General features: G+C 37.1%; 1 protein-coding gene across 2 annotated transcripts in view; it reads left to right on the top strand.

Moving 5' to 3' along the window:
• rnf19a (ring finger protein 19A, RBR E3 ubiquitin protein ligase) overlaps positions 1 to 12980 on the top strand; it is a 65324-nt gene that overhangs the window by 36097 nt on the left and 16247 nt on the right. Inside the window, exons 3-6 of one of the 2 annotated variants that reach the window (XM_052022721.1) lie at positions 333 to 655; positions 2650 to 2794; positions 5765 to 5927; positions 10433 to 10547. In XM_052022721.1, coding sequence (XP_051878681.1) covers positions 333 to 655; positions 2650 to 2794; positions 5765 to 5927; positions 10433 to 10547 — 746 coding nt within the window. The remainder of the gene's footprint in view (positions 1 to 332; positions 656 to 2649; positions 2795 to 5764; positions 5928 to 10432; positions 10548 to 12980) is intronic. The other variant, XM_052022722.1, reaches the window with a different exon arrangement.

Here is a 12980-nt window from a genome sequence, read left to right on the forward strand (position 1 = left end):
TAGTACATAGATTTCGGACCATATAAGTTGAAGCCTGTAAAATAAGAAGCTTAGTTTGTTTACAGGAGTGACAAAACATCCAAATGAAAGAAGAAATCTATTGCTGACACATTTTGTAATACTAGAGCCTCCTTGCAGTAATTTTGAGAATTGGGGAAAATGACTCTGGAGGTTTGTGTGATATTGCTGAATGAGTCAAGAATCTGAAGTCTGAGAAACTTTCAGGAGATGTGATTTATTTATAGTCAGGATTTTGATGTCCAGTGCAAGCTAGGAGGGGTCTACAGTGAATTTATCAGGCAGACAATCAATACATTTTTATCTTTTTGCAGTTACGCAGTGATAGCATTTGGCTGTGCCAGCTGTCCAAAACTGACTTGCGCCCGAGAAGGATGTGGCACTGAGTTCTGTTACCACTGTAAGCAAATATGGCATCCAAACCAGACTTGTGATGCAGCACGTCAACAGAGAGCACAGAGCTTGCGGTTACGAACGATACGTTCTTCGTCAATCAGCTACAGTCAAGAATCTGGTGCAGCCGGTACAGAAAACTGGACACTTCGTAGATACGTTCAGGATGAAATTACAGGAAGAAAGGGGTTGCCTGAAATAAACAGCCTACTGGTCAATCAAATTTTACCATCTCGTTCTACAGGTAATAACAATGTATTTAATTTGTGGTTTTTAGAATTGTTGACTGATTTACCCCTTTGGGTAATATCACAAATTATATAAATTTTAATGTTCTTTCTCCCAACCAGCTCGTGAACCCAGCTGTAAGTTGTACAATCCTGTCCTGATTTGGTAATGAGAATTTTCCTATCTGTTTTTTGCTTTGTTGACGGGGCGACTATTTTGCCACCGGTACTTCAGATGGGACTTTTTTCTTTCTTTGAAATTATCCTAATTCACAGCATCTCAGTAGTGTTCGTATGAACATCAGTATTTCAGAATTGATTGTAAATGGCTTATAAACATAAGTTCCTGCTTGGGGAATGCCCCTGTCTGCAATTGGATTCCAACATCTGTCCATAATTAGGCTTGGTTAACACCCTGTGAAATCAAGATCACAGACTCTATGTGCAAAATAACTCATTAAATGCTGCTGCAGCTTTCTGGGTTTAAAAGAATAAGGTTGATTTTTGAATTGAGAAAATGATGTACAAGGCATTTGCTTAGATTCTCTTGCAAGTTTCTTTCTGCACTGGTGAATCTGTTCAAAGTTTCAGCACTTCCTACTGCTGGTTCCATCAAAAACCACACTTTGAAAACTACAGGTATTCATGACTTTTGCCAGTTTTTCCAAGTCAAGTTGCTTCTATGTTGTCACAAGTTACAAATGCATTTGTTGAATGATTAAAATATGTCCAAATAATACGAGCAAATTTTATCTTGTGGACATCAGATGGTTGATGCCATTGCACAACCCACCCAGTGGCCCTTGTTAGGAAGTCTAGGCAATTCTATTTGATTGACATGATGAAGGCAGTTGTTGGGATGAGTGGTTATTCTGGTTGTTCAATAGAGCTGAGCTGGAAATATTGAGTTGAAGGTGTTGGAAATATTGAGTTGAAGGTGTTGGAAATGAGGAGGAGTGGCGGGGATGGTGGATGGGAAGATTCTGGTGGGGTTATAAGAACCATGAAAAATCTTTTTCTAATTTGTTTTGTAATAGCTCAATCTATTGTCCTGAGGCAATAGATGTATAAGGCATGATACAGTACATATTCATTAGTATCTGTTTAAAATTTAGAATTTTGCAGCATAGAAACAGGTCATTCAACCCAACCATTCGATGGTGTTCATGTCCACACAAGCCGCCTGCTTCATCTTGCATTGCTTTTAAACTCATTTGCTCTATTTGTGTCAAATGTTCTATTTTGTAGCAGGTTCCATGTTCTACCAATTTTCAGTGAATTTTAAGTTAAATTTATAATTATGGTCCCTAGCTTTTGCAAAACCATAATCTCTCCTGAATTGGACAGCTGGCCACCCATTTGAAAGCTCAAGAGAATAATGGCAGGTGGAATTTGAATCTGTATTAAATGCAGCCATTTAGTGTCTAGAGCATAGCTGTCCATACCCACCTGGAAGAGGCTGTGAGTATTTGCTGTTTGCATATTACTGAAGCACATTGTAGAATCTTGCTCTTTGGAGATAAAATGCTGGATCATGGAAGCTCACTTTTTGGCATTGAACATTATGTTCTTTTCATGCCATTGTAATTTGTTTTGTAATTAATTTTCAGCATATTCAGACCTAAGTTGTTGGTCTGTAATCATTATCAATGTTGAAATTGTTTGTGATTTAATCCTAAAGCTTTATTTCAGTAAAAAAAAAGAAAAATACACCATGAAAACGGTGTTAAACTAAGGATTATTAACATGGTCGATGATCCTTTTAGAAAAAATATATTGTATGCACAGACCTTTCCTGAACTCAGATTTTTTTGTGAAACCCTGTTAGTAATCAAATAATGAAAATAAAGTGGTTATACTGGAAAGACATGAAAAATGAAAATAAGTTATGTAAGTATGAACTTGCAGTTCTGATTATGCATCCATTTGATTCTGCCCATATATTGTATCATTACTATCTTGCCTCATCATTTTGCATTTGTTAATAATGTAATTTATTAATTTTTTGCAGCAGATGATATTAAACCTTGTCCACGATGTGCAGCATACATAATAAAAATGAATGATGGAAGCTGTAACCATATGACTTGTGCTGTATGTGGTTGTGAGTTCTGTTGGCTTTGTATGAAAGAAATCTCTGACCTACACTATTTAAGGTAAGCAGAGAACAATTATATCTTGATTAGAGATATTGTAGATATATTAGGCCTTTAATAAGGTGTCTCAAAGGAAACTAAATTTGATCCAAGCTCTACTAGGAGACATTAGAAAAGAAGAGCAAAAACTTAAGTCAAAATTTTAAGGACCCTCTTAGAGGAGGAAAGATTTTCAGGGATGCAATTTCAGATTTGACTACAAATGACTGGTGAAATGGCTGCTAATGATGGAGTGAAGAAAATCGGGGACATGTATGAGATTGGAATTACATCTTTGCAGAAGATCTGAGGGTTTGTAGGATGTATACTTGTCAGGTAGCTAGTTGGCTTGGCAAATGAGGGATGGGTGAACAGGAGATGCAATTTAAGGTGCTGGTGGTACAAAAGTTAACTTGTTGCTTAGTAGCCAGAATCTCAATGTTGTTCAGGTTTTCTAGCCTTAACATATACAATACAAGAAGTCCCTGGGTTACAAACACCCGTACTTACGAATGGCGGGAAGAAGGCGCGGAATTGGGCGCAGAACGGTTTGCCTGTCAGTGTTGACTTTTTCCAGGTGATGGAAGTGGCGAACCACTGGATTGTGGATTTCATGTGTTACAGTCTGTACCGCTATTTCGGGGCAGGGATGTTTGAGTTCCAAATGACGAGGGACGCCATGAATAGTTACCAGCTCCCTCTCCCACTGCCCCCACCCACCATATCTATCTCTCTATCTATCTCTATCTCTCTCTCCCTCTCTATCTATCCAGCACTCGCTCTCCCCCGACAGGTCGTCCCTGGGTAATGACCGAGGTCCGTTTCTACAGATGTTTTCTTTTGTCTGTAAGTCAGAAAATACACAAAATTCACTCGGTGGTAACTGTACCTCCGCAGTATGTATTGTAACGAATGACGCCAAATGCACATAAGACTGATTGAAGACTGTCCTGGCGATAACAAGTTATGCTGTATTTTAGATTGCTTCACATTATGTGTGGAATTATAATGAAACTGGAATCAAAATTCCATTTGGATCTTAGTATTTAGCAATAAATAACTGAAGCTTGTAGCGATTTAGGACTAATTGACGCTAGATGTGAACTGTACGTAACTGTTCCGACTTGCATACAAATTCACCTTATGAACAGAATCAAAAACGGAACTCGTTCGTAACCCGGGGACTTCCTGTACATTCTCTGAATAGATTACAGGAACTTTCGTTGCATTTTAGGTTCAGTGGCAAAAGTAGAATCCTTGACGGTGACTTTGAAGAAAAGTTCTGAAAATTTAATAGGCCATGTGGCATGACTTGGTCTTGTGCTATTGACAGTGGATATGATGCATTCAGCAATCTAAACATTCAATTAGATTGAAGAATCAGGAATTTAGCAGCTTGGGTTTTCACAGAAAACAAAAGCAGATATTAAGTAGCTGCTGAAATCTCAGCAATATAAAATAATTTTATCTTAAGATCTATGGAATTTTCTCCTTCTTAGTCGGGGGAACTAAAGCCAGTTATAGATATTCAGCAGCTGTTTCTAGATTCACAGATTTGAAATTTAACTTGGAACCTTCTGGCCTATGCTTTGATTAATTTTTCCTTTGCTAGCAAAGGCATTGTGACAGCATTGCTATGTAGTATACTGGTTTTTTTGGAAATCCTTCTGGCTTCCTACTTCAAATGCCATACAAATGTGGTAATGTCATTGAAGTTGCTTAAAAAGATTGCCTGGAATATTTAAGATTGAAATGACATTTTGTGCCTTGAAACTTGTGGTTCTAATAGCAGGCTGTGGCTGTTTGCTCTGGTTTGAGCAAGGAACTGAAGTTAGAATATGTTTCCTATGGTTGAAGAATTAGCTACCTTGCTGTCTGCATTAAAGTATATCAGTTGCCATTTTGTCCAATGTATGCTTGGACAGCTATGCCAGAGGAAAAAAATTGGAAGATGATTTCTTCTCCATTTGGTAGGAGAGGGAAAAAAAAGTGTGAGGGAACTTCACAAGCTAAGAATGAAAGTATCGACCAGGCAGGTGTCACCTTCCTATTAGGGCAGCCACATCTGAAATGCCTTGTTTAAAGCAAGGAGACATGATACTTGGTATTGTCTCCTGGGGTCCAACTTCTAGTTCCAGATTGATGCCAGCTGTAACTGGTTGGGAGATCAACCAGTATTCCAGTTTAGAAGTCATCTTAATTCAAATGTTTTTAATGAACAAAATTTTTGGGTCACCTCAAAATTAGCAGGTCCTTCTTACTATTTTGTTTTAAATCACTGGTAAAGGACCATGGAGAACAATAGGAATGGAAACTAATGAAATCTTGATTTGAGGCATGAAATGGAAACCTACAAAAAAGAATTGCAATTAAAATTCTCATTGTGAGCAGTCAAACAGGAAAACAAGCCAGATTTTAAAGCATTTCATAATTACCATAATTTAGCCTGTCCAGAAGAAGCATCAAGCTCTTATTTCAGTTGATGACTGTGTAAATACCATTAATATGACTGTTCTCTGTTACTTGATAGGAAATGATTGGAGTGCTTTACTTGTTAGCTTTAGTTGCTATACTTAAGATTTCATGATCAGCTGAATGCAGTTTGGCATCCTAAACTAATTCAATGGTTGAATGAGTCTGACTACAAAGTTATAAAACTCAAATTCTGCTTGTGGAATAGTTGTAATGGTTTGTTCAAATTATCTCTGAAATTTGCACTTAATTCAAGAATTATATAGCTGTCCTATATATAATTCACTTCCTCAAAATCAATTTTTATTTCTCCTCCCAAGCAAATTGCATTGACCATGGACTTCAGATGTCAAAAGGATATTGCATTTTGTGGTATTTGATTATTTTGAATACCTGTGTTTCAGTGTCTGCTATTGAGTGGTAGGCTTTCAGAGAACATTTTTATTTTCTAGAGTGCAGTCTATTCAATTGATTTGTCCTACTGTTTTGTTTTCAACATCTTGATTTGTCTCTCTTCAGTCCTTCTGGCTGCACATTTTGGGGAAAGAAGCCTTGGAGTCGTAAAAAGAAGATCCTGTGGCAGCTTGGCACGTTAGTTGGTGCTCCAGTAGGAATAGCACTCATTGCAGGAATTGCCATTCCGGCTATGATTATTGGGATTCCTGTATATGTAGGCCGCAAGGTACAGTATTTATGTTGATGTTTAAAGTGCTGTGGTACATGCTAATTTAGCAAATGTTTTTAATTGCAAGTATATTTTCCTGTTAGCAATTAAAGTGTGCTGATTCTTGGAATCCTCTGCATTCTTGTATTTTAAGTCATGGATCTAAACTAGGATAACTATTAAGTAACTGAAGTCAATTGAAATGTCCTGATCAATAAGCATTCTGAATGTTCTTATGTGATTAGATATTCCATCCCCATGGATGTGACTGTTTTTTCAAAGTTTAATGAATTTTTTGGTGGATTTGATTTTTTTTTATTATTTTGGGGGAGGATGAGAAGACAGGAAGGATTTGCATAGGGAGAAGAAAACCCATTCATATTCTTGAGGAGCAGAGGAAGTGTTTGCAAAATTTATAGGTGACTCTTGCGGTTTTAAGAAGCATTCCAAATTCCTCATTTTTGCACAGTGAGCGAGATTTTACATTGTTCCATTTTCAGCTGACCTCACACTTTCAATTGCAAGAAATGTAGCACTGCCAGCAATTCAGGATTATTGTAATACTGATAAGTACTTGCCATGGCATAAAGTTAACTACTTGTATAACCATTAAAAATATTTGAGGCCCATTCTAAACTTGAATTAAAATTTAATACGTCCCCTAATAAATTAGATTTCAAAACAGTATTGCTCCCAGTTGACACTGCAGTGAAGCCCATAAAAATATATATATTTAAAAGTCTTACCTTTGGTTTACCATAAGGCAGTGCCACAGAAACATATTGGTGATTAATTTAACAGTTAGGATCCACAAAAAACCTTTGGCTGTATTGTGCATGCCTTTATTTGGACTAGCCTGCTTGAAATGCATGTAGAGTAAAACAAAACAAATCATCAAAATGACCCCAAAGTCTCCTGTCAGCATGGACCCCCTTCCATGAACCTTTTAAGAACTTCCCTCAAATCTTCAAGAACTTCCCTCTGAACTGCTTGAAACTATTCACAACTGACTAGGAAGCTCTGTAGGGATAGAATGGAACTTCATAAAGTTGAAGTATTTATGGTGTAGGCTTTGGGTCCTAAACAACTCACACAACTTGTAGAGTCCTCTACAAGGCATGTGTACCCTTTATATAATTTGAGAGCATGTCAATTGTGATGTTGCTTTTCCACCTGAGATCCAGAGGTAATCCGGTTTAATCAGAACTTTACTATCTTTTCTGATTGGGAGCCATGTGAATACTTGATAATTTATTCTCATGGCATTGAGACTGGTGCACAAATGAGCTCTGAATTGACTACCTCTGTACATTCAAGAACGTTGCAGTTCCAAATTTCCAAAGTATCCCAGAAGCCATGACAATGCTTTGTGAAACATTAGACTATATTTCAAATGCAGTTTAACTTTTGAATTCCCTGGTTCTAAAGGAAGTTGGAATTAACAAATATTACCAGCAAGTATTTTTTAAAAAATTATTCTATACATCTACAGATTCTTACATGGACACAAGTACAATCTGTGGAGTAATTTGTTATCATATTAATGTAGTACTCTTGGTGCTCCCTTTCTCAAAGATGGGGACTGAAGCATTTCAAAAAGTGCATATTTAACTATTATTTAATTTGGCATCTGGTTGTAAACAGTTTTTTCCACTAGAAACAATCTGATATTGGATCTAACAAATCCTTCACCGTTTTAAAAGGAATGCTCCTCAGTAACATATCAGATGTGGCTGTCCTACCAAATGAGCTTCAAGTGTTCTTTGTAGGTTGAACTGTTCAGAGGAATATTTGGATTGATTGGAAAAGACAGACTCAAGTTTGAAAAGCAGTGAGGTTGAATTTTATGCCTTTTATTCTTCAGTGTGACAAGTTTGAGCAAAACAGATATGGGAGATTTGGCAGTTTTTTTTAAAAAGAAACATCCCTTTACAATGCTTTTTCAATGAGGGAATGTGGAAGTGAAAGAGGATGTGGCAAGTCCAGAGTTTTCTTTTGACAGATCAGTGAATTTTAAGCAGGATTGTTACTTTTATTCATCTTTTGGGATTGCTAGCAAGACCAGCACTAATTGCCAAAGAGTGGCTTGCTGGGTTGAAACAGAGAACATTTTAGAGTCTGGTGGGTCTGGAGTTGCAAGTAACCCAGACAGGGCAAGGATGGAAGCTTTCCTTCTAGAAGGATGCTAGTGAGTCAGGCAATCTGATAGTTTTATGGTCATTACTGATGACTAGATTTTAAATTCCAGATAAATTCCACAACCATGTTGGGATTTGAACCCTGTTCTCTGGAATGTTAATCCAGGCCACAGGATTACTTGTCTGATAATTTAACTGCTGCATCACTGCCATACTTCTTGTCATTTTGGCCACAACCAGTAATAATTTGCATAAGAATCAGAAGAAGTTTGTATAACTAAGGTTGTGCTATCAAACTCTAGGAGGAAATAATGTATTTATTAGGGTGGAGTACTTATGATGGTGAAGCACTAATATGGGCCAGAGGGGGGAACTCATTGCAGTCCACAGATATCTATTATGATTCTATACTTATCTGGGAATTTGAGGATATGATTTGAGATGGCTACTTATTATATATGAAAAATGTCCCTGTTGGTAATGTGATTTCTTTTGAAGGAGTTTAGTATAGGACAAGTAAAATGAAGAGAGATCACAATCTCCATTCCAAACACTGATCTTTGAAACTTCATATTGTCTAACCCTTGCTGTCAATCATTTGTTGTTTACATTCCCAGTCAGAATAATCTTTGAAGAAAAAAATACTGTAGATGTTGGAACTCTACTGAAGTATTGGACACATTCTGGTTAAACAGTAGCAGTGGTGGAGAGGAAAAACTGTGGGATTTTTTGGCAATTATATTTTAGTTTAGAAGTTTTCGTCTTAAATTGGTTAATATCACTTGGGTATTTCCCTACATACAATCTCCTAGCCACCTTTCAAAATTGCAATAGAAATAAAAACTAAGGTTTGTAGAAAACAATCAGCAGTAGAAAACTAATGAATATTTTGCTGTGGAGGAAGTGGCAGCATTATTCACCCTGCTGGTGAGGTTTACATTTTTGGAAAGGAAATGTAACTGACAATAGTTAAATGTGTATGTTAATGCAGGGAATAAAGATCAACCTCTTTGTCCTGTTCTCCTCCTCCCTCCACCCCACCCCTCCAAAAAAGAACCTTCGCAGTGGGGAGAAAAAAAATAGTAAAAGCGTACTGCTAGTCATGGAAATTTGTTATGCAATATCCTGTGGCTTTCAGCCCAGTTTAATATTTTGTGTGCAGCTGTGCTGTCTGATTTTATTTTTGCAATATTTATTTTTCCCTTGAGTTTCTGCTTAGAATCAGTTGTACGAAGTTCAGTTGTTTTGTATTATGATTGATATTTGTTGTAAATCGTTGTGAACACTTAGCACCATTTGTTGGTGGGTGATCAATAAAATAATGTAAGTTGCCACAAAAAGTAATGCATTAGGAAAGCAGCTGTGGTAATTTGGTTGTCTAATTACTTTGAATTATATAAAATAGAGAACTATTTTAATATAATTTGAATTAAATAGAGAACTCTTTCAGGCCAACATGGTAATAAAATTTAAAATCTTTCATTTTGTAAAACTCAACCAACAAGTTGATGAGAATTTCCTGTTTTGGGAATTATAAAATGTTTTTGCAAGGCAGGCACAAGGTCTCAAATTGAATCAAGATTTCTGTAAATGACAACATTCACTGATTGCGTCAGAGCAGATAAAGCTCCCAGTCAAAATAAACTCTACTCTTCTACTGGATAATTTAAAAGAGAAATCTACCAGTGTTATTAAAGCTGCTGAGAAGGCAATTAGTTTTTTCATTTTGTTAGAACTGAGCCTGTGTAATTCCTTTGGAATCAATTTTAAATGACTACGCAAAGTTCTTTTTAATCAAATAATTGTCATTATTTGAATCAAGCATGTACTGAAATTTTTTTAAAACAAAATTTCAAATGTTTTGTCACAATAAGAAGTAATTTTTTAAGTCTTTAAAACTACAGATGTCTGAATGCAAGTTAAACCAATTCCTATGCATCCCAATTGCTAAGTGCCCACATAGGCTTTTCACTCTCAACTTCCATTCTCTGTTTAAGACCCTCCTTAAAACCTACATTTGAGCAAGCGTTTAGTTCCTTCTAATATTGCCAGTTGGCATGGTATCTATTTGGTTATGTCCCAGTGCAATGTTTTGTGATCTTGCATAAATCTTAAAGGAATTATTTTTCTTCTTCCTTGTCTGCCTTGATCTACTCTGATTTCCCCGCAATAACAACTACATTTATAAAGCATTTTGTGTTGTAATATATCCCAAGGCATTTCACAGCAGTATAACTGAACAAAAAAGTCCCCTCCCTCCCTCCCTCCCTCCCTCCCTCCCTCCCTCCCTCCCTCCCACACACACAGTTCCTCCTTCAGTTTGGAATACGGTGATAACAAAAGAAAGCTGCTGAACACCTGTTTGATGGTTTTATTGTTTTCCAGATACATAATCGCTACGAGGGAAAGGACATTTCCAAGCACAAGCGGAACTTGGCAATCACTGGAGGTGTAACATTGTCAGTCATTGTTTCGCCTGTTGTTGCTGCAGTAACTGTAGGTAAGGAAGCACTTAACCTTTAGCATTGCAGATCTCTGTTTAACAAACATTGGATAAAAGCTGGATATGTTTGTGGCTGTGATTGCTGCTTGTAAATATTATCTTGGACTCAATTAGAGTACAGACCATGGAAAAAGTCATAATGCAGCATTTTTAAGCTACCAAAATTGCCCTGGTGTGCAGTTAGAATCTGTAATTGATTTCTTTGATGTATCAGTGTTACTTTGAAACTGTTTACTGGTGTACAAAATATTAATTTGTTAAAGGATTTTCAGTGTTTTATAAGGGTCAAGGCTTTGCTTTCCAATAACTGCTTGGCAGTGAATCCAAGGGAAACAATGTGTTATTCCTCTGGCTGGGTTTGTTAGAATAGTAAATTACTTTGGTATTTTTAACAAATCTCTAGTTGTCTCTGCCATGGAGGAGAAGGAACCTTTTAGCTACAGGGAACCATTTTTCCTTTGATTAAAGTATATTTTTTGTTCTTGCATTTTAAGATTTTAAGTTGGAAGGAAACATTTGCACAGTAATGAACACTTTTGTGGTTTTTAGGCATTCTCTGAACTCCTTGCTCTGATCCTAGTTTCTGAGTCCCTTTGTGCCAGTAAAAAGACAATGGTGATCCAAGATGAATAACTTAGTGAAGTGCTTGTGGTATTATGACTTTAAAGTTACTCCTCATTTGCCATGTTCCTATTGGAATTAAAAAACAAAAGACCTAATGTGATCTTGCAAAAAAGGAGAGTTATGGCTTTAAAAGGATGTTTCACATCCAGTTGTCAAATTTTGATGTATGTTACTATAATTCTTCAGGTTGATATGGCAGCAGAGTTGTGCACAGCAAGGCAGCCACAAATACTTGAATTTGCCATGACGTTCTGGATCTCTGCATTGCAAAATATATGCACAGAAGTCCAGGTCTTGCTGAATATTAGTTCTAATTGGAAAGTCTAGCAATAGTGGGCGCAGTCCACCTCATTAACAAAAATTCAAGAAGCTGAAAGTTGGAAACATTTTAAAACTATTAAAGTTAATTCCAAAGGTTGTCAGGGTGTTTTGGGAGCAGGGTATTGGGTTGTTGGCCTTTGAACAAGTTACCATAAGAAAGTCTCTTGGCTGGGGAGAGCTGTGCAGCCAATGGGAGGGGGAGGGATGGTAGCTTCCATCACATCCAACAGATGGTGATAAGGACTGAAGGATCTGAGTGATCTGCCAGCACATGGAGCATGTCCTGCCAATCACCAGCAATGATCCACACCTTACCACCAGCTCTGAGATCCACATCTTGGCACTTAGCGTTGCACCACTTGCCTTGGCTCGTCCAAGAACAGTCATCATAGTAACTGCCTTCACAGCAATCTAAGAGGAGCAATTTATGGCTGGGGAGTTTCAGTGAAGGATTTTGTACTGTGTTCCTGGTACAACAACATGCAGTATAGGGGAGGGTGCAATAGTGCTGTTGGTAACACATCTCTCCATTATGACTCCAGTGCTGATTCCAGTAGCTCTGTTTCACAATGTGAGGGACCAACGTATCTATTGATTCAAGTCTTTAATCTTCTTATGAATGAAGCATCCATAGACTTCAATAGTAGGGAATTCCAGAGATTCATAGCCCCTTAAATGCTCTGCATTGGCAATATATGCTAGAATTTTCAACTGAGACTGGACAGAGGACCAGTTGACAGGTTACGCTTCCTTTTCATTGAATGTGTGCTGATGTTGAAAGCTTTTGCTCCTTGGATCTTTTGTATCAATCAGGGGAGTTAGATAGTCTTGATAGATATAGCCCTCCAATGTTGAGAAATCTTAAGGGGAGGGTCTATAATCTGCATTGTTTCTGGAATCATTTTTATAGCTGGATTGTGATGATGTCAGCATGGACATGTTAGTTGATGTGCAGAATTCAAATTTTAGGGTGGGATTATTATACAGTAAATGTTGGAATACGTTATTCTTTCCCTCCACTTTCCATGATGGCTTCAGAAATATTATCTCATTGCCAGTATTAATTTTCCATTCTTGCATTCTGGCTTCAGTAGTGTGTCTGTAGGTGATGTCCATTGTTGTTTGTTGACCAAGCAGAAACCAATGTTCTTTCTTTCGTTGCATTTGGTTTGATTCAGATCTTGGCATTTTTATGCTTAAAAGTAAACTATCTTTTTACTATTCCTATTTTATACTTAATATCATTCAAAGGATCTAATTGTCAATAGAAAGGGTATTTCCTGGGAAATGCTTTATTGTCCTAGAATTAGATGGAGCTCTGTAGGAATGATCAACACAAGGTCTGCATTGAGGCCAAAACACTCAAGTATGACTGTCTGCAGTCCCAGCCACTTGAATGTACAAGGAAAGTATGTATGGACCATCTATCCAATGATAGAACTTGTTTCAGGAGGAGAAATTGTTTTTAAATATAATCAGAGAATT

This window comes from Pristis pectinata, chromosome 9, assembly GCF_009764475.1.
Source record: "Pristis pectinata isolate sPriPec2 chromosome 9, sPriPec2.1.pri, whole genome shotgun sequence".
Classification (NCBI taxonomy): domain Eukaryota; kingdom Metazoa; phylum Chordata; class Chondrichthyes; order Rhinopristiformes; family Pristidae; genus Pristis; species Pristis pectinata.